Here is a 24,877-nt window from a genome sequence, read left to right as displayed (position 1 = left end):
TCTTAGAACATCTGTTTTTCTCAGTATAGTATATTGGCAAAAAGGAGACAGGTAGGACCTGCAAACAAAATTTTCCTCTTCAGTGTTCTAGCCAATTAGCCATCATTCTCCTAACAGTTATAAAAATAAATTATTATCACATATTTCTAATGTCCCATTGAGAGTCCCATGGACTGCAAGAAGATCAAACCGCTCCATTCTTAAGGAAATCAACCCTGAGTGCTCACTGGAGGACAGATCGTGAAGCTGAGGCTCCAATACTTTGGCCACCTCATGAGAAGAGAAGACTCCCTGGAAAAGACCCTGATGTTGGGAAAGATGGAGGGCACAAGGAGAAGGGGACGACAGAGGACGAGATGGCTGGACAGTGTTCTTGAAGCTACCAGCAGAAGTTTGACCAAACTGCGGGAGGCAGTGGAAGACAGGATTGCCTGGCGTGCTCTGGTCCATGGGGTCACAAACGACTAAACGACTAAACAACAACAACATTTCTAATGTCTAATAGTACATTTTAGATGGTTAATAATTTTAATATTTTTGCCTTCATTTGCATATCTAAGCCTATATGCTAGGGGTCACTAACATTTCTGGGCCAGTGGGCACATTTAGAATTTTAAGGAAGGGCCATTGGTGCCAATCACAGAATAGCTGTTATGGTGGCATGTTATATCACAAATTGGAAGTGTGGGGCACAGCATAACTTGAAATGGTTGCTGTGGAGACATGATAAAAACACAAAATGGATATGTACTGAGACATGTTGTGGGCACCCAAGGAAGTTCATAGTTGGTAACCCCTGAGATATGTCTTCTGGAAGCATTGTACAGTGGTACTTCGGGTTAAGTACTTAATTCATTCCGGAGGTCCGTACTTAACCTGAAGCACCTCCTGCTGCCGCCGCGCCACCAGAGCACGATTTCTGTTCTCATCCTGAAGCAAAGTTCTTAACCTGAAGCACTATTTCTGGGTTAGCGGAGTCTGAAACCTGAAGCGTATGTAACCCGAGGTACCACTGTAAGGCTTTCTTGTTTGGACTGAACTTTCTTGTTTAGGACCTAAGGTTAAGCATGTACGGATAATTTTTTATTTTTATGTTTTTTATTTACGTACATTTAATTGGGTCTTACCTTTTGGTATTACTAATTTGTTAAATGGTTAATCACACAGGACCTTTAAAGAGCTGTGATAGACATAGCAATAAACTTTTTTTTTAATAATGTATGCTGTTTTCACACTTGCATGCATTTGCTTCAAGCACAGCTGCGTTGTGAGTTGTTAGGGCTGGGTTAAGTCGCCCCCCCCCCATTTTAAAATAGGTTTTTCTCTGCAAATAAAACTATATCTTTTCTTCTACGACCCTTTTTTTCTTTCAGTGTAATAGCTCAGATTTTTGCACAAACAGGAGACAAGATTCAAACGAGGTCCCCCCTCCCCCACAAAAAAAATTAATTCTATTAATTCCACCCACCTGGTACCTCAAGCTACCTTTCTCTGACTTTCAGTAGCAGCTTCTTGGAGGACTGCAGTAGGAAGCAGGAGATGGTCACCTGAAAAGGGAGGTTGTTAGGAGACCCCTGCAATTCCCAGAATTCTCTGAGAAGAGTGATCGATTGTTAAACCACAGGGGTGGGCAAAGGGCGTCTCTAACATTTCTCAGCACTCTTAACAAACTACAGCTCCTGGGGGTCTTTGGGGGGAATTCATGACTATTTAAAGTGATACGATACTACTTTAAATTTGTACAGATGGGAGCCTTGCTTTTTGGCATGTCTTTCTATATACCTGTTTCCATGTGGCATAGAATCTGAAGTTTGTACCCCAAAGCAAAGATAGCCAACTATTTATTTCTGACACATTAGAGTACCAACAACCATAGATATTAATTTAGGGATTCAGCAAAGACTACCAAAGGTTGGATTCCTTTTGTAACTGAAACATGTTTAATGATTTGGGATTTGAGAATCACTATACAAATCTGTACGTAGTACTGCTTTTAATAGAGCATATTGGATTCTTATCTTAATTATAAGTTAAATAGCAATTGAACTGTGTGCAACTCATTATTTTTTAACTGTTTGGGCTTTTGTCTCCATCATAAATAATTTATAGCCTTCTGTTAATTAACTTTCATTTTAATTTTCATATAGGTTTTAACCAAAGAATTTTATAATCTTCAAGCACTGAGCGAGAAACGGATTTCAGAACTTCAGGCACAAAACTCTGAGTACCAGGCAAGGCTTGACACGTATGAAAAGCTGGAAAAAGAACTTGATGAGATAATCATGCAAAGTGCAGAACGTAAGTTCTTTTAATTTGCCCTGTTCTTCCTGTAGTGTACTGTGTTGGAATATTTTTATAATCTGATCGCTGTTAATGAGATCTGGAACATTTTAAATCCCAGGAATTTTTAGTAGATATTGAACATGCAGCAGTGTAATATTTAACATCAAATACATATTTTATTGTGCTTTAATTGGCAGTGAGAATATTTATTTAATTTTGATTATCTCCTTAAATTACTTTATAGTAAATATTTTTTACTGGCTCAGATTCCCCCGGGGACATGCATGTCAAATCTATGTGCAGATGTTTTTGGTTTGTTTTTCTTTCCTGTCATATTTGCCTGGCAGATTTTGCACAAAGGCCGTTGAAGAGAAAAACAGGGAGAAGCACCCCATTGCACATCCCTTTAGTTCTGTTATGTCACAACAATTCGCCATGATCTATCAAAGGTGATGATGGGGGGGCGAGGAGAATTTCTTTTTTATTTTTTATTGGATTTTTGATAATTTTATACATATAAAACATAACCATTTCAAACATTAAAATACAAGGTTCTTTTGAACCTTCGGACCTCCTTTCCCTCTCTCCATGGGTTCCATGTTTAAGTTTAAATTTGCTGCATCTTTTACAATTATCCATCTATTATATAACCATAATTACCATAAATAATTCCGTATTACAAGTGTCATTACATCCCTGCCAAAGATTTTAACTGTTTACAGTGGTTTTTTAAATAAATTTAAAAATTTACTCCAGTCTTTAGAAAATACTTGATCTTCCCGGTTTCGGATCTTCCCCATCAGTTTTGCCATCTCCGCATACTCTATCAGTTTCATCTGTCATCCTTCTTTTGTTGGTATTTCTCCTTCCTTCCATCTCTGGGCTAGCAGCATTCTCAATTTTAGTATATGTGCTGCCGAAGCGAGCACGGGCTAGTAGCAATCTCGCTGCCGTTTTTGAATACATTAAAAGTCTTTTATCTTCTCTTGGAAACTCTTCACCTATTGTACCTAGTAAGGCGACTTCTGGTTTTTTAACAAATGCATTTTTGAACATTTTCTTTAGTTCATTATATATTCATTTTAGAAGCTTCGAGATCACTGTCCAACCGTCTCGTCCTCTGTCGTCCCCTTCTCCTTGTGCCCTCCATCTTTCCCAACATCAGGGTCTTTTCCAGGGCGTCTTCTCTTCTCATGAGGTGGCCAAAGTATTGGAGCCTCAGCTTCAGGATCTCTCCTTCCAGTGAGCATATATTGCCCCAAATCAAAGTACGTTTAGACTGCTCACTGTATCCCCTCTTTTACCAGAGAGAGATTCTTCTCTGTACACCAGGGCTGCACACCAACATACCCCATCATTTCAGAAAAGCCCCAGTTATTTTTGTCCAGTTTTTCTTTAAAAAAAGGTAAAGACTGTTAGGTCCAGTCGCAGACAACTCTGGGGTTGCGGTGCTCATTTCGCTTTATTGGCCGAGGGAGCCAGCGTACAGCTTCCGGGTCATGTGGCCAGCATGACTAAGCCGCTTCTGGCAAACCAGAGCAGCGCACGGATACGCCATTTACCTTCCCGCCGGAGCGGTACCTATTTTTCTACTTGCACTTTGACGTGCTTTCAAACTGCTAGGTTGGCAGGAGCAGGGACCAAGCAACGGGTGCTCACCCCATCGCAGGGATTCGAACTGCCGACCTTCTGATCGGCAAGCCCAAGAGGCTCAGTGGTTTAGACCACAGCACCATCCGCATCCCAGTTTTTCTTTAAAGGTAAAGGTACCCCTGCCCGTACGGGCCAGTCGTGTCCGACTCTGGGGTTGCGCACCCATCTCGCTTAAGAGGCCGGGGGCCAGTGCTATCCAAAGACACTTCCGGGTCACGTGGCCAGCGTGACAAGCTGCATCTGGCGAGCCAGTGCAGCACACGGAAACGCTGTTTACCTTCCCGCTAGTAAGCAGTCCCTATTTATCTACTTGCACCCGGGGGTGCTTTCGAACTGCTAGGTTGGCAGGAGCTGGGACCGAGCAACGGGAGCACACCCCGCCGCGGGGATTCGAACCGCCGACCTGACGATTGGCAAGTCCTAGGCGCTGAGGTTTTACCCACAGCGCCACCCGCGTCCCTAGTTTTTCTTTAGCTGCTGTTGATTCTTCTGCTAAAGTGACTGTTTTGGAAAGTGTTTTCGTATTTATTTGTTGTGCTGGATGTTTGTTGTTTTTATTAATGATTTTATGGCCGTAGTTATACTTTGTTACATTTCCTGTGTAAGCTGTTCTGAGAGACTGTTGACTTTTAAAGGTGGCCTAGGATCCAGACCAAGGAAATAAATGGTTTATTAGTTATGTATTGTATTGTAGCAGCTCTGGTCCAAAGATGATTTTGACTTTGCATCATTATCAAGTAGAAAACTTTAGATAGAACTCTTTAACATAATGTAAATGTGAATTATCCACTTTTGTGTTAATAAGTTTAGAATGCAAAGATAATTCATTTGTTTCTTAACAGTCATAACAATAAATCAATCAGACATTGAACACATAGATCATCCAGTTAGTAACAAAACGCTTAGACTTTCTGGAATCTCTTTCCAGTTTCCATACTCTGATATTCATACTAGCATATACCCATCCTTCATTCTTGTCCAGAGCTATTTGAAATATTATAAGAAAAACTTCAGGTGTGGGAGCCTAATTTTTGTGTGTAAGAAAACACTTTAAGAAGAAAATTTACTGAGGGAATATATAACATCATATGGCCCATTCAGTGACCTATTGACAAGAGAAAAAAATAGAATAAGCAGCATATATCACAAGTTCAAGTTTTTGCAAGATGGACTATCTACTCTTTCTTATCGTCATTATTAATAACACTAAAACATACGCTTTGCATGATGACTGTACAATAGTTGTCTTGTGGTTTTAAAGCATTTCAATTTAATCCAGAGAAATATGCAGCAACAGCAATGTGTGCAACCTAATTTTTCTCTCTCCTTACAATCTTCTATTTGTTGTCTATACTTGGCAAGATCAGACTCTGCCAAGCAAGCTTGGCATTTGTTTTGATAATATAATAGCTCACATTTCAGTAGTATGTGTGTGAACAAGTCTTACTATAATGCTAATGTATATGTACTATTTTGATTGAAAATACTCAGAAATATCACTTTGGTATGTTTAAGATCCATGTTGCTATGTTTTCTGTTGTCAAAAGGCCTATTGATAGAAGCTGGATGTATGTTTTTATAGTGTTCGCTAGAGCTTGCAGAGAATATATATATATGCATTCAGATTTGAGAGACTGTTGCCAAAAATATTTTGTCCTGTACATTTTGTGCTCGTAATTATTCCCCTTACCATGTATAATTATGCTGTTGCATATGCTGCCAGGAAAAAGAACACTCACTTCCAGAGCTGAAGAGTGCTTGTTTTCTCCTTTATATCTTAGAACAGGGCGGGAGATATTATTAATGTATTTCACGAATGAATGGCTCTTTAAAGGGAACCAACACTAACAGTCTTCAGAAATGACACATTGATATTGCTGTGAGACGTAAACATTCAGCCTGTTGTCTTTATCATTTGCCCACTATTGCAAAGGGAATGATACTGCTCACCTCTTTTGGGAAGCCAGGGTGTAGAAGTTGTGCACATGAAATAAAGCTAGCCTGGCCTATTCCATGTCTCCCTTACCAACTGAGCTTGGCTTTGAGGACAGTGCACACATCTTTTTCAGTACATGTACCAAACAACCTCCCCACATTCATCCAGTGCTTTACCAACTGCACTGGCTCCCGGTGGAGTACAGGGTCAGGTTTAAAGTGCTGGTTTTGACCTTTAAAGCCCTATGTGGCCTAGGACCCATGTACCTACAGGACCGCCTCTCCTGGTATGCCACGCGGAGGACCTTAAGACCCACAAATGACAACACTTTGGAAGTCGCAAGGAGGTTAGATTGGTCTCAACTAGGGCCAGGGCCTTTTGAGTACTGGCCCCGACTTAGTGGAACACTCTGTCACAAGAGACTAAGGCCCTGTGGGACTTGACATCTTTCCGCAGGGACTGCAAGACCTGCCTGGCCTTTGGTTTGGACTCAGTCTGACCCTTATGTTTCCCTCCCCTTATGGTTTTGATCAATGGGCTACTATTAAAATGAGGATGCATTTTAAATTGTATTTTAACCTGTATTTTAAATTGGTCTCCCCCCCCCCCCCATTAAGTTTTTATTGTAATTTTACTGGTGTTAGCTGCCCTGAGCCCAGCTCTGGCCAGGGAGGGCGGGGTATAAATAAAAAATTATTTTTTTAATTATTATTTCCCAACTTCCTTTCGTACCCAAAGCCTGGTATATTGCTGCAATGGCTCATCTACCCCACTCTGTCCTCCATGTTTTTGGTGTAATTCTTGAAGTTCTTTTGATTCACCACATCTGTGAAATTTCAATATGTACCAAACAGTATCAGTTAGATACAGCATCTTAAAAAGCAGAGACATCACCTTGCCAACAAAGGTCCGTATAGTTAAAGCCATGGTTTTCCCAGTAGTGATGTATGGAAGTGAGAGCTGGACCATAAAGAAGGCTGATCGCCGAAGAATTGATGCTTTTGAATTATGGTGCTGGAGAAGACTCTTGAGAGTCCCATGGACTGCAAGAAGATCAAACGCATCCATTCTTAAGGAAATTAGCCCTGAGTGCTCACTGGAAGGACAGATCGTGAAGCTGAGGCTCCAGTACTTTGGCCACCTCATGAGAAGAGAAGACTCCCTGGAAAAGACTCTGATGTTGGGAAAGATGGAGGGCACAAGGAGAAGGGGACGACAGAGGACGAGATGGTTGGACAGTGTTCTCGAAGCTACAAACATGAGTCTGACCAAACTGCGGGAGGCAGTGGAAGACAGAAGTGCCTGGTGTGCTCTGGTCCATGGGGTCATGAAGAGTCGGACACGACTAAACGACTAAACAACAACAACCAGTTAGATAAGGGACGCGGGTGGCGCTGTGGTCTAAGCCACAGAGCCTAGGGCTTGCCGATCAGAAGGTCGGCGGTTCGAATCCCCGCGACGGAGTGAGCTCCCATTGCTCAGTCCCTGCTCCTGCCAACCTAGCAGTTTGAAAGCACGTCAAAGTGCAAATAGATAAATAGGTACCACTCCAACGGGAAGGTAAATGGCGTTTCTGTGTGCTGCTCTGGTTTGCCAGAAGCAGCTTAGTCATGCTGGCCACACGACCCGGAAGCTGTCTGTGGACAAACGCCGGCTCCCTCGGCCTGTAAAGCGAGATGAGCACACAACCCCAGAGTCATCCATAACTGGACCTAATTGGCTTTTTGTTTAATTTAAAGCATTTTGAATCCACTCCTTAGCAAAAAAGGCTCTTAGAGTGGCTTATGGAATCCAAGGTAAGACGATCCCTGCTTCCTATTTTTTAAAAATGTAACACAAGGGAAAAGGGATGGGGAGAAGAAAGGCAAAAAGCAAGCTCAGGCACCAGACTTTAAAGTTAACCAACCAACTGGAACGGAGAAAGTTCAGGAAGACATTTTGAACAGCTGCCATCAGGTGACAGTTGAAGGAGAGGCCAAGACCATAAATAATCATGAAGAAAAATAAGTTACCATATATTACTATATTTGTAAAATAATAATTATATAGTACAGTATTACTGTATAATTAGTATTAGCATATTGGAATAGAGATTGTTGGGGCGCAATAAAACTAGCAAGGCCAAAGTTCAAATCCTATGAAGCCATGAAGTACACTGGGCAACAAATCTCTCATTTCTGGCAGCTGTACAATAGCTTCCTGCGTACTATTTTAAGTTAATTGATTGAATATATACTGAGTCCTGGATTCGTCACCTTATTTATTTCCATTTGTTATTTACCCTAATCCTTGTTAGTTAAAAATCAGCTAGCTGGGCCCCTTGTGTATCTTCAACCTTCATTTCTGTGTACTTTTTATTTTAAAATATTTGAAAAAAGGAATATTCTGATGGAGAAACTAAAATGAACAATTCCATTAGCATAACCTGAAGCCCCTTATCTTTCTTACACCGCATGTGTACATATAATTTATAGAGTTGTTGAAAGGTATGACTTGTTCTCTTTTTCTTAGATGTTCTACTGAAAATTATTTTGTATTTTTATAGTTGAAAGTGAAGAAGAGGCAGAAAGAGTTCTGTTCTCCTATGGATATGGTGCAAATGTTCCCACAACAGCCAAAAGGCGGTTGAAGCAGAGGTAAGGACAATACAAACTCGCAGATGTGTTCCCTCCACTTCCTTTCTCTTTTCCTCTTTAAGAAAGGAAAAGTGTCTCCATTCTGCAGACAATTGCTAATTGTGTCTTTTCCTCTGGTGAGTGGATGGCGTTACCGACTAACCATCTCTTCGGTCTTTGTCTGCATTGCTTGTTGCACTCTGTGATACAGGACATGTGGAAGGGGGGTGTTGATGTGTAGAGAAGGGTGTTGTCATGGAGAGATAAATATGACTTGATAAGCTCGTCACCTTTCCCAAGCTCATAATTTTGTGCAGCTAAGCAGTTGTAAATGGCCCTTTCATAATCATCATACTCATCTTGCTGCCTTTCTAGCATGCTTTCTGCCTTTAAAAACATTAAAGTATTTAAAATATATTTTGTTAGTGCATTCATTCTTACTAAAGCTAAAACTCAATGGTAATTGGCTCTGTGTGTGTGTGTGTGTGTGAGAGAGAGAGAGAGAGAGAGAGAGAAAGAGAGAAAGATTCAATTTTTAAATGTGTAGTTTTTAAATATATATATAAGTAGACAACAGTTTTAGGTCAGCACATGGACATTAACATCTAAAATGGATACATTTTTTAAATAAATGTATAAGAAATTTCTTATATATAAGCTATTACTTCATAGTTGATGCATACTGCCTAATGTTATATGTTATAGTTTTGCATTTCAACATACAAAAATAAAATTAGTTTTAGCAACCATTAAAAAATTGAAAGTATAATGCTGTGTGTCAGGTTATAATGTGAATCCCAGTGAGGGAAAATAATCCAGACATAGCTCATTACTGTTACACAGTTCACATAAAATCAAGAATTCCTGCATGAGTCAGAAAATAAAATTTGGCTTGAGTGCCGTGCATCACATGGACTTTTTCCTCCTTTTAATGGATCCAGAGCACCGAGGAACAAATTCTAGGAGTAAAGAGGTTTTGTTTGTTATCCATTCTGGCTTCAATCCTATTTCAGTGTAGGAGAAAAATCACAACCTGTATTAGTACCACAATAATGGGTCCTCCTATCCTGTGTGGGGACGATAAACATTTTAAGGATCTAACTAAACTGCAGAGCACATAGACCCAGTACAGATATAAGTAATGCTCCCTGACCACCTAATGTGGTGTATGAATTTTATGAAATAAATAGATTAAATAATCATCATTAAGAGATCATGAGTTTCCACTGGGCTTGCACATTCCTTCCCCCCTCGCATGTGAATTATCCCCTTTTTCTGGTGAGTTGATCATGGTTGGCAATATATGTGCACCTTTACCAGTCCAAATGCTAACCGTGACAAACTGCAAACCAAAGTTTGAACCATGCTTATGGTAATCACTGTATTTTACCCCTGCATGCTTAGAAGCGTGCCCAGTGCTCTTAGCAAATAAATCAACAAACAAACAGAATATAGGCGTGTGGTTACAGTGCAAAAGAAATAGGGAATTTGCACACAGCAGGTGGAAAGAAGGAGAGGAAAGGTGCCCCAAGTCCACGGGGCGTTCCTGATGAACGTTTACACTTCCCGAACTCTGCCCCCCCCCAATGTAAAACGAAACCAAATGTGTCACCGGGGCTGTGTCTCTCTTTGCACTGCAAGTTTAAAGTCTTCCTTGCATTGCAGTGTTTTTCTGTTTCATTAACCAAAAACCACGCCAGGGTGGCCAACAGCAATTGCTTCTCTCCCCCCCTCCCCTGTGCTGCAGCAAGCCTATTCCTCTTCTACATTTCATGACGGTATCATTCCGCTGAAATGACTTAGTGCTAGGGGAATGGTGGGACTGTTTAAGGTCCTAGCCGGGCTCAGTGTGGGAAAAAGTAACATGTCTGACATTCCAGTAGCACCTTGTTGTTGTTTAGTCGTGTCCGACTCTTCGTGACTCCATGGACCAGAGCACGCCAGGCACTCCTATCTTCCACTGCCTCCCGCAGTTTGGTCAGACTCGTGTTTGTAGCTTCGAGAACGCTGTCTAACCATCTTGTCCTCTGTCGTCCCCTTCTTCTTGTGCCCTCAATCTTTCCCAACATCGGTCTTTTCCAGGGAGTCTTCTCTTCTCATGAGGTGGCCAAAGTATTGGAGCCTCAGCTTCAGGATCTGTCCTTCCAGTGAGTACTCAGGGCTGATTTCCTTAAGAATGGATACGTTTGATCTTCTTGCAGTCCATGGGACTCTCAAGAGTCTCCTCCAGCACCACAGTTCAAAAGCATCAATTCTTCGGCGATCAGCCTTCTTTATGGTCCAGCTCTCACTTCCATACATCACTACTGGGAAAACCATGGCTTTTACTATACGGACCTTTGTTGGCAAGGTGATGTCTCTGCTTTTTAAGATACTGTCTAGGTTTGCCATCGCCTTTCTTCGAAGGAGCAGGCGTCTTTTAATTTCGTGACTGCTGTCACCATCTGCAGTGATCATGGAGCCCAAGAAAGTAAAATCTCTCACTGCCTCCATTTATTCCCCTTCTATTTGCCAGGAGGTGATGGGGCCAGTGGCCATAATCTTAGTTTTTTTGATGTTGAGCTTCAGACCATATTTTGCGCTCTCCTCTTTCACCCTCATTAAAAAGTTCTTTAATTCCTCCTCACTTTCTGCCATCAAGGTTGTGTCATCTGCATATCTGAGGTTGTTGATATTTCTTCCAGCGATCTTAATTCCGGCTTGGGATTCATCCAGCCCAGCCTTTCGCATGATGAATTCTGCATATAAGTTAAATAAGCAGGGAGACAATATACAGCCTTGCCGTACTCCTTTCCCAATTTTGAACCAATCAGTTGTTCCATAAGTTTGTTATTCATATGAGCTTTTGTGTGCATGCACTCTTCTTCAGATACACACATGCGCACGAAAGCTCATACCAGTAACAAACTTAGTTGGTCTCTAAGGTGCTACTGGAAGGAATTTTTAAATTTTGTTTCAACTATGGCAGAACAACATGGCTACCTACCTATGTCTGGGATTGTAGTCAATCCCACTTGAAGGAAAGCATATCTGACATAAGGTAAGCTGATAGATTTGGCTGGAGTTCCCGCATTATTCATCTATACAAATCAATGCTGAAAAGCAATACCATATCTGTTTTGCTGTAGTAAGTCAGCATTTCTCAAGCTGTTGAAAGCTCTGCTTGTTTAGAAAATTAAACCAAGAGCAAATTTCACCACATGTCTGTCTATGGCTAGTTGTCTGTTTTTCCCCTTAACGTCTCGCACAGCACATTTCAACTTCAGCTCATGCTGCAATAAATGCACGTTACTTACATACACTGTGCTTTATTGCACTAAGTACAAGTAAACATTTCCCAAAGAGGTAATGACTGTTATAAACTCTCTCTTCCTGGACACACTGAAGTATTGTGGACATTCCAAGAGGCCTGCTTGTTTGAAACAGAAAACCATTTACCTATGCTTGACTGAACTTGAGCATATAAAGTGTTCATTTCAGTCAAATTTGGTTTGAAAACAGCAGAGAAGACTTCCTGGCTATGCATTTTTGATGTTTCGTATATAAACTCCAGCTGAAAAAGCAAAACACAAAATGTTTATTTTTACCCATTAGAAATTAGCTTTAAACATCTGAATCAGCATGAGAGAAGTTTTGAAAACGTAATTGTTTTCTGCATGGTATGTATATTGCTTGCATAATTCTTGGTCACATTGCTGATTCACGTTATACACAACAGGCACATTTATTTTATACAGTGGTACCTTGGAAGTCAAACGGAATCTGTTCCGGAAGTCCGTTTGACTTCCAAAACATTTGGAAACCAAGGCACCGCTTCCGATTGACTGCAGGAAGCTCCTGCAGCCAATCGGAAGCCCCATCAGATGTTTGGATTCCAAAGAACATTCGCAAACCGGAACACTCACTTCCAGGTTTGTGGCGTTCAGGAGCCAAAACGGTTGAGACTCAAGGCATTTGGGATCCAAGGTACAACTGGAGAGAGTGTGTGTGTGTGTGTGCTTCTTGTGACATCTGGGTCTTAAAGCTGGCTTCTAAAGGCCTGGACACTCTACCGCTACACTCTACCGCTTCTTTCAAGCTGGCACACGCTACCCCATCTCACATTTACCACACCCTGTACCCAGCCAGTCAGCACTGCTGGCTGTCTTTCCATCAGCCATGATGGACAGAGGTCCAGAGGGTGTATTAGATGCAAAACAACAAGTTTCTTGTCCATATCATCTGGCCACATAAATTGAAAATTACTGGTATCTTACAAGACAGAGGAGTTGAGCAACCTCATGACCACACAACAGAGCCTTAGCCCGGGAAATGCATGTTGTCCCGTGCATTACCAAAGTTCCCATGTCTACATTAAACCCTATATCATCAAAGCTTGCTTCCCATTATCAATTGCCACCATCACGGATTGAATAAATGGCGGATTTGGAAACTGAATAAGAGCATCTAGTACCTCATTCAGGCATATACTCAGTTTCCTTTAGAACCCAATTTTATTTATTTGTTTGAAGCACTTAGCCAAAAGGTTCCCACAGTAGCTTGCAAAAATTAATAGCGAGACATTTATTGCGGCAACAAATGTATATGTTGGGTAGAAAGTGCCAGCTGCAGTGCCAGTTTACTGTTGCAAAATATTTTCCTTCATTAAGGGGACATGTTAGGAAGTCCAGAGGATCTGAAGCCTCCCCATTGAATACCCCCTTTTTCAGTTGCCAACAGCATAGTGGCAAATTTCAGTGCTTGTAACACAGAGGATTGGATAGACAGCTCTCCCTTTCCATAAACTGAGAGGGAGATCCACTTTATTCTGAAGGCTGTGAGATGCCCTCCCAGTGACGTAGGATTCCACTTTGATTATCCTCAATTTGAGACAGTGGTGTTTAATATATCATTATGTTAAATATATACTCAATGAGGAAGAGGTAAAGACTTCCCTAGGTATGTAAAATGTATTCAAACATCAACATTTTACATGGTACAGTAAAAAGTTTAAAACTGGCAAATTCTCATGGAGTAATTGTGGAATCATCTTGGAATTCATTTCAGGAATGTAGAGATTTTATAAACAAGCCTAGCTCTATAGATCATTCCGTTTTGTTGCACATGCACATTCACTAAACAGCTGGAGGGGAAGGTCTAGATTATGCCCTGCTACTGCACCCAAATGGGTTATGGGTGCTCAGTGCATGATCTCAACAACAGGAATGGCCACGCAGCCCCAGTTCTGCCCATAAAATAATACTGAAGCCATTGCATTCCTGCCAAAGTAAATTAAGCATGTTTGAAGTTACATTGAAATTTAATGGGACTTTATATCTGTCAAAACACCAAACCTAAAAATGATAAAGTTACACCCCAATAAAGAGATTTGTAGAGATTTCTTATTGTGCAGCTTAAGTGTCTAGACTACTGGTGCTTCAACAAGAATATAGCTATTTGCCTTTTTTTCTGAATATAGAAAATACTATCAATTTTTTCATTTATTTGATAACAGTTCACCCACAGGACACCATATCAACTACATAAAATAAGCAAACTTTGCATTGCTCAATAATTGTTTCATGTTTTTCTTAACTTTTTTTTAAAAATACATTACTTCATGTGTTTACTTCACTGGTTTTATAATTTACTATGACTTAGATAAGTGCAAGCTGGAGAGATGTTTTTCTGTAATTACTGCCTAAAGGTAATTTTGTGGTCCATAGATGCTTTCTGATAATTATCTAAAATGCAACAGATAAAGGCTGTTGCTGCTGTAAGCAAAGTAATACGATTATGCTATGGGAAAGAAGGGAAAATATTGAATATTATTGTTCTAACCCAGTTAAAGCTGCATGTGTGGCCTATGGGCTTCGAACAGTAGAGATGGGAAAGAATCCAGTTCAGCCCCCAAACTAAAGCAGGTTCTTCCACACCCAAACATTTCTAATATGTTTTAAAGCAGTCTTGAAAATAAGCTCACCAAAATACTTTACTAACCTGGCTTCTCACATACAGCCCACAAAGGGAAGAGGCAGCACGTTTTCAGAAGTTTCTTTGCCTTTTTGTATGGAGGCTTTTTACCTTTCACAAGTGGGTCAACTTAGGCCCCAAAAACCTGAAAGCCCACCTCCTTCCCTACAGACCTTTCAGGTGTTATGATCATCCTCATAATTTGATAATTGGAGAGGGCCTTCTCTGTGGCAGCTCCTCCACTGCGGAATCCCCTCCCCACAGAGGAGTCAACTTCATAATGTCGTTCACACCATATCCTGAAGATGCACCTCATTACCCTGACCTTTCATACCTGGGATGGATGGATGGATGGATGGATAGATAGACAGGGATGTGGGTGGTGCTGTGGTCTAAACCACTGAGCCTAGGGCTTGCCGGTCAAAAGGTTGGCGTGACGGGGTGAGCTCCTATTGCTTAGTCCCAGCTCCTGCCAACCTAGCAGTTCGAAAGCACGCCAAAAAGTGCAAGTAGATTAATAGGTACCGCTCCGGCGGGAAGGTAAACGGCATTTCTGTGTGCTGCTCTGGTGTCGCTGTTCCGTTGGACCAGAAGCGGCTTACTCACGCTGGCCACATGACCCGGAAAAACTGTCTGCGGACAAACGCCGGCTCCCTCGGCCAGCAAAGCGAGATGAGCGCCACAACCCCAGAGTCGTTCACGACTGGACTTAACTGTCAGGGGTCCCTTTACCTTTACCTAGATAGATAGATAGATAGATAGATAGATAGATTAGATAATGACTCATCCTATTCTATTCTAATAGTTTATTTAACAAAAATTGTGCACCACTTAATTGTAAATATAGCCTCTAAGCAAGCAGATGATTTACAACCTCTTTTTACTGTTTTTAATACTGGTTTGTTAAAATTGTTGTAACCTTCCCTGGGACTTCATGGTGAAGGATGGGTAAGAGATCTAATTCATGATTATCATAATCAGGTGAGTGACCGTTGTTTTGTTCTGTTGTGGCACAAATGGAGAGCTGAAATGTTGTTCCAGAAACGTCTCTATAGCAGAATTAACAAAACATCTTTGCAACTCATATTTTATTGTCTTGTTTTGCATCTTAAAGTATTAGTGGAAAGTGTGGATAAAAGTAGGTGGCTTCATTTGTCATATTTGGAAGACATATCTGAAATGTCCTTTCCCTCCGTTTTGGCGCAGTGTTCATTTGGCAAGAAGATTGCTGCAGCTAGAAAAGCAAAACACGTTGCTTGTAAAAGATTTGGAGCATCAGAAGGAACAAGTTGCCCAAATTTCACAAGAGGTACACAACTCTCAACAATATCTATATGTGTGTGTGTATTCCATACATCCTGAATTGGCATTTTTAAGCAACATTTTTACTGCATTTGTTATGATTAGCCAACTGAAGAAAGCATGCACACTAACCCTTTTCAGAGCAATTTATGTTGTATTAAAGCAGAGATCAAAATACAGATTAGTGTGCAGACTAAACAAAAATGCAGACTAGACAGATAAGTCTCTGTTTTCTGAGCTGGGGAAGAACTAGCAAAACTGGTTCAATGTTCTGGAGGTTTCCCTCCCCTCACATGTAATATTGCTGTTTTTATATAGTTTCTTTCAGATTCCTTATCCACTAAAACATACATATCTGAGAAGTCACTAGCTTTCCCAGATTTCTCTGGCTCTTGAGATTTTTGGCATACAAAGTTTGTTAACTTCTGACGCAACTGGTAAAATAGCAAAATTCTTTCTGAACTTACCAGTCTTTAAAAATCTGCTTTTAACTGAAATTTATGGAGTGTTATTTTACTGATACTCTGGTTGTTGCGCCTAATGCAAAAATCATAGAATTGTAGCGTTGGAAGGGACCCTGAGGGTCATCTAGTCCAACCCCCTGCGATGCAGGAATCCTGCCCACAGCTGGCCCTGGGTGGACTTGAACCACCAACCATCTGAGTAACAGCCAGACACACTAACCCATTGTGCCATGGGGGTAGGGGGCAAATTGCCTATAGCCAAAACACACTGGGTTCCATAGTGGGTGGTCTTGCCAAAGTCATTTTTCATGGAACCCCACAACCTTTTTCTATTTTATTTTAATTTTTTACCTTGCACATAAAGCTGAATGTGCGCAAGTTAAATGTGCATATGTTGCAGGCTTGCTGCATAAAGAAGGTGCCTTATACCAAGTTATACTAGCGTATCTCCCCATCCCTGCTGAGCCAGGACCCAGCCAACTGAGCCAAGCCTGGTGGATTGTATGCCCTGAGAAAGGGGCGTCCAGGGGTGTGACCAGAGAGTGGGGGCTTAGACTGGTCAGCTCTGTCACATGACCTGGCAGCCCGGCATAAGTTAAGCTAGCCAAAAGGGTGGTGTAACTCGGATACTATTTTAAAGGCTTGTTTTCCCTCTGTAAGACTGAGATCTGGGATCTGACACACCCATTTAATTTACACCAGCTTGCTTTACGCCAGCTTCTTGTGCATAGGATTGCTCCCTAAAGGCTTTTTACAGTGTTAGCAAGCTATATGGGAGCTAAATACTCTAAAAAATGAAACTTTAAAAATTTCTAGGTTAGCATCCATTTTACTGATCTCTCTAGATTTGCCTTAGGAAGTGTTTGCTATATTATATATGTTATACATTTGAAATGATTGCCAGATTCTTGATGTGGTATGTTCTAAGGCAAGTCTGAGAAGGAAACAAAGAAGTCTTTAAATGCACATCTTGGCTGTATATCTGAGATTGTGTGACAGTTGTGGCTCACTCTCAGCCAGTAGCAACTGAAATTTAAGCTTGATGAGGTTTAAACTGTTGTCCAGCAACTTTCACAGTTGTGTTCATGTGCAGTTTACAAGATGATGTTATTAAGAGTGTATAGAGACGCGGGTGGCACTGTGGTCTAAACCACTGAGCCTCTTGGGCTTGCCGATCGGAAGGTTGGCAGTTCAAATCCCTGCGATGGGGTGAGCTCCCGTTGCTCTGTCCCAGCTCCTGCCAACCTAGTAGTTCGAAAGCATGCCAGTGCAAGTAGATAAATAGGTACCACTGCAGCAGGAAGGTAAATGGCATTTCCATGCACTCTGGCACTCGTCGCGGTCCTCTGTGCGCCAGTAGCGGTTTAGTCATGCTGGCCACATGACCCAGAAAACTCTCTGTGGACAAATGCCGGCTCCCTCAGCCTGAAAGGGAGATGAGTGCCGCAACTCCTTGCCTTTGACTAGACTTAACTGTCCAGGGGTCCTTTACCTTTTTTATTAAGAGAGTACAGTTCTCATTCCTGAAATTGAAAGAATGATACTTTTTCCACCTCACAGCGGGACAGAGGTAATTCGTTGCTGAACCAAGTACAACAGCCTTACAGGTATCTCATTGAGTCTGTACAACAGAGAGATTCTCAGATACTTTTGCAGAAGGAACAGATTGCACAGCTTGAGAAGGATATTAGGTAAGCATTCAGAATTTACTGTGTATTATTTTAGTTGGATTCTGGATTCTTCTTCTTCATTTTAAAGTCAGTTTGACGGCAAGACAGATTAAACAACAATGCCAAACGATGACGGTTTAGTCAAAAGTTTTTATCTGGCTGCCAGTATAAAAAAAAAACCTACTGCATTATTTGTTTGTGCTTTGGTATGTTTTATTGGTTGGTTGCATGTCATTAACTATTTTACTTGAACCTTTGAGGAAGCCATTTTTACAACACTGCTCCTCTTTATTAAATTCCTATTTCAAAGTGGCAATCAGCACAGACATTCAAAGATGTACTGTAATCTTAGTCACACACATGATTTCCTTGCCTCCTTGAAAGTCAGGGGGCATGAATTACTCATGAAGATTCAATCTCACTGGTCAGTTGTGCATTGTCTCTGAATGATGGGCTCAATTTCTTAGTACTTAATACCACGCCTCCTCCCCATGAAGTATCATTGACTTAGGAAGCAATGTATGCAGAGGTTAGTCCTTCTGCAACATTTTATTCCCTTTTCTCCAAGGGCAATGGTTAAATTCTCAGTGTAAGAAATTATTTCTCAAACGTCATAAAGCTTATTATTATTTGTACAGCCAGACAAGTATGCTTAAAACAATGCCTGTGGCTTCTTATTTGTAGAGAATCCTGGTCTAGAGTGCTACCTGCGTTCCTCCTTTGCTCTTTAGGTCAGTTATAGGCAGCAAATATGTATTTCTTCATTATAAGGCCGAAGAGCGAACTGTCCCAGAATCTTACGTTTCACAAGTCATGCATTCCAAAGCAGTGTTTCCCAGGTTTCTATCTGAGGAACTTTTTCTGTAGTAAAATTGTAGGCACACTTCTTCTTTAACATGTGCATAAGCATGAGAATTACTTGCCCACAGAGGAGCCTGTGCCCTGTGGATAAGTGCCTCCTAATTGGAAGTAGCCCAGTCTACAACTTGTATAGGGAGATGGCAGGCAGTCCCATCTAATGGTAACTTAATTCTGTTCTGTGTCTCAAAAGCAATTGATGGATGCAGACCCACGACAGGGTTACTTTACCCTGGGCGAGAGGTAGGGAGGACAGGGAACTGATTGGAAAAAGGGAAAGCCAGAGCATAGAATTGGGGAGAAGTGCAACAGGCCCCCTCCTTTGTCAGTAGAGACTTTGTGCTAATTACAGCTTTTAATTAGTTTCTCTCTCAAGGCACATTTGTATACCCCAGGACAAATTTTGAGAATTGCTAATGTCATCTTTGCCCTCAGATAACACGTCATGTTCTGCTAATTACAGTCTTTTCCTATTGTATTATAATAGCAGTCATTATAGGATGTGTGTGCTCCTTATGGATCACAGTTATTATATATGTCTTGAGTGCCACAAGGAAGGCTGGTTTTGATGTCAGGCCAGTCAGACTGTCCCCTCTCGCCCTGCCCAGGGCCAACAGCCCTGTGAGAAGGATGGGAGCAAGGAAGGCATGCAGACAACATTAGGGCCTGTGGCGGTCAAGGCTGTCCCCTCTCCACCCCACAGGGCCAACAGACACCATTGCCCTGTGAGAAGAGGAAGAGGAGGGTTTGGGGGAGGGTGTTGGGACACGGGTGGCGCTGTGGGTTAAACCACAGAGCCTAGGACTTGCCGATCAGAAGGTTGGTGGTTCGAATCCCTGCAACGGGGTGAGCTCTCGTTGCTCGGTCCCTGCTCCTGCCAACCTAGCAGTTCGAAAGCACGGCAAAGTGCAAGTAGATAGATAGGTACCTCTCCGGCGGGAAGGTAAATGGCGTTTCCGTGCGCTGCTCAGATTCTCCAGAAGCGGCTTCGTCATGCTGGCCACATGACCCGGAAGCTGTACGCCGGCTGCCTCGGCCAGTAAAGCGAGATGAGCGCCGCAGCCACAGAGTCGGTCACGACTGGACCTAATGGTCAGGGCTCCCTTTACCTCCACCTGTTTGCATTATTGTAAAATAGTAGAAATGTTAAATTGTAAACCACCTTGAACGCCTTGGCAAAAAAAGAAGTATACAAATCCAATAAACAAATCAAATTCAGAATTTCCAAGCAGTGTATATAAAACATTTTTAAAGAAAAACATACAATAATTACAGTTCAGCACAGTAACATAAAGTTTTAACTTTCCAGGATTAGTGTGCCTGGGACTTAAAACTTTCCGTCTTGTCCATGTGACCTCATTTCTTGATTTGTCTCACCTTAATTCAAAACCAGCAAGGGTAATGCTGCGCCATCCTTTTATTTTTGTTGATTGTTTTTTAATCTCAGTTACATCAAGGTGATTTAAGCAGAATAGCGTGGAGAAGCTCATTGTGACACACTTCATCTCTTTATTTAAAGCAGGGGTAGGCAACCTAAGGTCCATGGGCCGGATGTGGCCCAATCGCCTTCTCAATCCAGCCTGCGGATGGTTTGGGAATCAGCGTGTTTTTACAGGAGTAGAATGTGTCCTTTTATTTAAAATGCATCTCATGGTTATTTTGGGGGCCTGCCTGGTGTTTTTACATGAGTAGAATGTGTGCTTTTATTTAAAATGCATCTCTGGGTTATTTGTGAGGCACAGGAATTTGTTCTCCCCTCCCCCAAATATAGTCCAGCCCTCCACATAGTCTGAGGGACGGTGGACTGGCCCACGGCTGAAAAAGGTTGCTGACCCCTGATTTAAAGTATCCCCAAATGATGCATCTCCACCTTTTTCTCGTAAACCTGAACAAAGACATAGAGTTGTTCCAGCGTTTTCCTCATACGTCTTCTACAGCATTTTTATCAACCTCATTTTGTTTTGTTTTTTAATCTGAATCCCATCCAATTTTTCAACAGCCTCCTTGAACTTTGATGGCTTGTGCTATGCTTGAACAATGCTAATAAATCAAACCAGAATTTAATTTATTGTGCTTTTCGGTATAGAGCAATATTAAAGAAAATTAGCTCAGCTGACTAAGCTCTCTCATTTGATTAATAGTATAAAGCATGAACTACTTAAACTAGAATATTTAATGTTTACGGTGGTTTGTCCCATTGAAATCAGTGGTACGTGCGATGGTTTGAATATTGGTTAAAATGGCCTATAGCTCACAGCCTAATGATAGCATTCATGTTTTCCTTTTGAAAATGAGTGTAAACATACAGGTTTTAACGAGGACAAAGTTTTTCTGTGTGCTGTTGCTTCAGCATATGCTCATGCTTGCCAAGAATTGCTTTACAAATTCATGTTGTAACCAGAATAAAAGATTAGAAAAGATCATCCCTTGCTATTACTGTGTTTCCTAATACTATCGCTTTTTCTACCAGTCTTTTAAATAAAGAAAAGGCGGCTTTGCTGCGTGTCAAGAATCAAATGGCAGCAGATTTAGAAAGACTTCTAAATCACCGTGAGGTAATCTTCTTGTTTTAGCATCGCTATTACCATATATTGGGTTTTTCCCAACATGTTAGTCATGGGGCTGTTTTGTTTTTCTCTCCGCTAATGTTATTAAATATACTGGAAGCAAATGCCCATCCAAGCACCTCCCTCATCACATTTCCCAGGCTGTTTCCCTTTATCCTCTGCCCCTCCAGTTGCCTCATAAGGTTGGCTGTTGAAGGTTGCTCTCACTGCTGAAATTTAACTTGGGTGATGGTAGCTTCTGTGATGGATAAATTAACTCATGCCAGCCACAGAATGTACTGCCACATCTCAGTCTGACTTGCTTTGTTCAGCAAACTGCACCTTCCTAAGCCATCATGGTGGCCTAGGCCATGCCACGTTACTTCTCTGCTTGGCATTTACCGTATTTTTCCGTCTATAAGACGCCCCCATGTATAAGACATATGTATTTTTGGGGTCTCAGATTTAAGAAAATCCGTCCTCACCACTATCCGTGTATAAGATGCCCCCTACTTTTGGACATTAATTTTTAGGAGGGGAAACCTGGTCTTCTACACGGAAAAATACGGAATTTGTTTTTTATTTGGAAAATATATATTCACATTTCTACTCACGGGGCCACTGGGAATACACAGTTTGTTCTCAGCATAACCTGCAAAGCAGGGCAGCCGTCACTGAAACCATGGTTTAGCATTACACAAGCAGGCCAAAGCGAGCCTGAGTATTGTGTCATCCTCCATCTCCCCCCACCTCCTCTATTGCAACCACAAGAGAAGTAATTGAAGTTTTTCATTTCCAAATACAGGCATTTTCAATGTTACATCTGAATCTGGACAAACTGTGTTTAGTTTTCGTTCGTTTCTGTGAAATGTAGTTAATGTCAATTTGTGGTTTATGCCTCCAGCTTCTTTATTAGCTGAGGTTAATAGAGAATCGGAGCGAAAGCTTCCAATCTTCTTGTGGACAAGGGTGGGGCGGTGGGGGGGGAGTGCATGAGCCCAAGCCTTCCCAGGTTTTGTTCACTTCAGTTTAGTGTTGCATCAAAACAAGGCTGTTCTCTCCCCCCCTCACTGGAAATGTCCTGAGATTACCAAGGTAGAAAACTGAAAATCAAATGGAACCACTTGGTCCTCCAAAACCAAGCTCTATCTTTGATTGGGAGGAGTTGGGGAAAGAGGCTGTGTGTCTCTTGATGCATTGCATTCCTTGCTAGAATACTTTTAAAAATTGTACTCAACTGTGAACACAGATATATGCTTTTTGTATATATGTTTAAACTCTGTGTTTAGTACCTTGGTGCCACTCTGGGTATTACTTCACTTGAGCAATTAATTTCTTCCTCTTTTAAATCATTATATCACCCCTTATTCTGCTTTACAAATGTGTTCTAGGTTTAACCATTGGCAAAGTACTTTCAGATGATAAAATGAAAAGTTCTATTAAATTACAAAGAGCTTTAGTTTGTGTTAAGAACTCTTGGTACATTAATTTCCATAAATGCCACCAGCTGTTTTCTTTATACATTTATTAGCTACCATTGTCTTGCATGTGTAATGGATGGTTAAGTTGTGATACACATGCTATTAAAAATATTTTAGTACTTACACTAGGTGTATTATAGCATTTTATTATGTCCTTAACACATGGTGTCATGCAGTATTAACAGAGGACTCATTCATTTTACCCTCTGTGAAAAAAGATGTTTCTCAAGAAGAGAGCTTTAAATACATGCAAAGACAAAAGTTACCAGCTTTATATAAACTGTTGAAGACTTTGTACATTCTCCCACAACAAGATGTTAACTATTCTAAATGTGCTTCTTTTATCTGGCGGCATTTTGTGAAACTTGATTAACAAAATCCATCTTAGCAACTATTCTTATATTCCTTAAACTAGAAGAAGGAACATGACTCCCATGTTAGGTTGCATGGGGCCCTGGGTGCCTGAGCACCCACAAAAGTCCCCATGAAGGGGCCGGGCACCCACAAATTTCAGTGCCAGGGTCATGCAGTCTGCATGACACCCATGGTCGCGGGGCAAAGTTGGCACTCCTGTTAGGTTGTACCTTATAATGGGGTTATTGAATGTCCATATTGTTGACACTGTCGAGCTAAACTTCCTTTATTACTCCTGAAAAACTCTGTGTCGTAAACACTTACAGTAAAAAAATGTATCACACCATTACAGTACAAGTCTTTACGGATATGAAAGTAACTTAGGTTGCCATCCACTGAACACAGTCAGGCCTATTTTTGAGTGGACATATATAGGATTGCACTGTTAATGAAGCAGTAAGATTTTGTATTTTTTTGGTCCCATTGTGTTTATGCTGTGATGTACCATCTTGGCCGTCTCTTAGTGCAGACACTGGTCATCAGGCTTGAGCTTCTACAGCCGCCGCCTGCCATGAACCACCATGGCAGGACTGGCAGCAACAGCAGCAGATATGTTCTATGCTATTGATAATAGATCCTCTTGTTAATTGTGCTGTTTTAAATGTGCATTTTATATTTTACTTCCTTTAGTAAAGTTTTCATTTGAGATGTTTAAGATAATATTTTAGTTTCCCATTAATTATGTTGCTTTGAATGTATACTTTATATTTGACTTTCTTCAGTAATGTTTTACTCTGGATTGTTTTATTTGGTGTTTTAATGTTGTTGTAAACTGCTTTGAGATTTTTTTCCTTTAAAATATGAAGTGGTATAGAAATGAAATTAATAATAATAACCATTGTATCATTGTATCACCATTGTATCACCAGTGCTTTTAAAAATCTCTCCACTGTGTTAGAGTCACATGGCAGCAATGAATTACAACTGAATTAAGTTGCTGAATTACAACTTATTACCAAACTTAAAACCATGGAGAGACCTGGTCTGAATAGAGACATTGGATTCTTATCTCATTTTACATGATAAAACTATTTTTGGCCATCTCATCCCTTGCTTTTTCCTGTAAGACCAATTGCAGTCATTAACAGTCGTCAACGGCAACATCTTAAAAAGCAGAGACATCACCTTGCCAACAAAGGTCCGTATAGTTAAAGCTATGGTTTTCCCAGTAGTGATCTATGGAAGTGAGAGCTGGACCATAAAGAAGGCTGATCACCGAAGAATTGATGCTTTTGAATTATGGTGCTGGAGGAGACTCTTGAGAGTGTCATGGACTGCAAGAAGATCAAACCTATCCATTCTTAAGGAAATCAGCCCTGAGTGCTCACTGAAAGGACAGATCCTGAAGCTGAGGCTCCAGTACTTTGGCCACCTCATGAGAAGAGAAGACTCCCTGGAAAAGACCCTGATGTTGGGAAAGATGGAGGGCACAAGGAGAAGGGGAAGACAGAGGACGAGATGGTTGGACAGTGTTCTCGAAACTACCAGCATGAGTTTGACCAAACTGTGGGAGGCAGTGGAAGACAGGAGTACCTGGCGTGCTCTGGATCATGGGGTCACGAAGAGTCAGACACGACTAAACAACAGCAACAGTCGTCAACAGGTCTACCACAGCTATCAGCCAATCACCCATTCCCACCACCCTTCTGAGTGATACCCCACCCTACCCTCTCACTATATGTAAAGGTCTGGTGACTTCTGTT

The 24,877-nt window shown here is 41.3% G+C and overlaps 1 protein-coding gene across 1 annotated transcript in view; it reads left to right on the top strand.

Moving 5' to 3' along the window:
- Positions 1-24,877, top strand: part of PIBF1 (progesterone immunomodulatory binding factor 1) — an 80,781-nt gene that overhangs the window by 43,024 nt on the left and 12,880 nt on the right. The window contains exons 12-16 of the mRNA XM_081003035.1: positions 2,148-2,298; positions 8,418-8,508; positions 15,646-15,748; positions 17,766-17,896; positions 21,204-21,288. Coding sequence (XP_080859161.1) covers positions 2,148-2,298; positions 8,418-8,508; positions 15,646-15,748; positions 17,766-17,896; positions 21,204-21,288 — 561 coding nt within the window. The remainder of the gene's footprint in view (positions 1-2,147; positions 2,299-8,417; positions 8,509-15,645; positions 15,749-17,765; positions 17,897-21,203; positions 21,289-24,877) is intronic.

Source organism: Podarcis pityusensis, assembly GCF_964106645.2.
Source record: "Podarcis pityusensis genome assembly, chromosome: 4".
NCBI classification, from domain to species: Eukaryota; Metazoa; Chordata; class Lepidosauria; order Squamata; family Lacertidae; genus Podarcis; species Podarcis pityusensis.
This window is presented reverse-complemented; position numbering and strand designations above follow the sequence as displayed.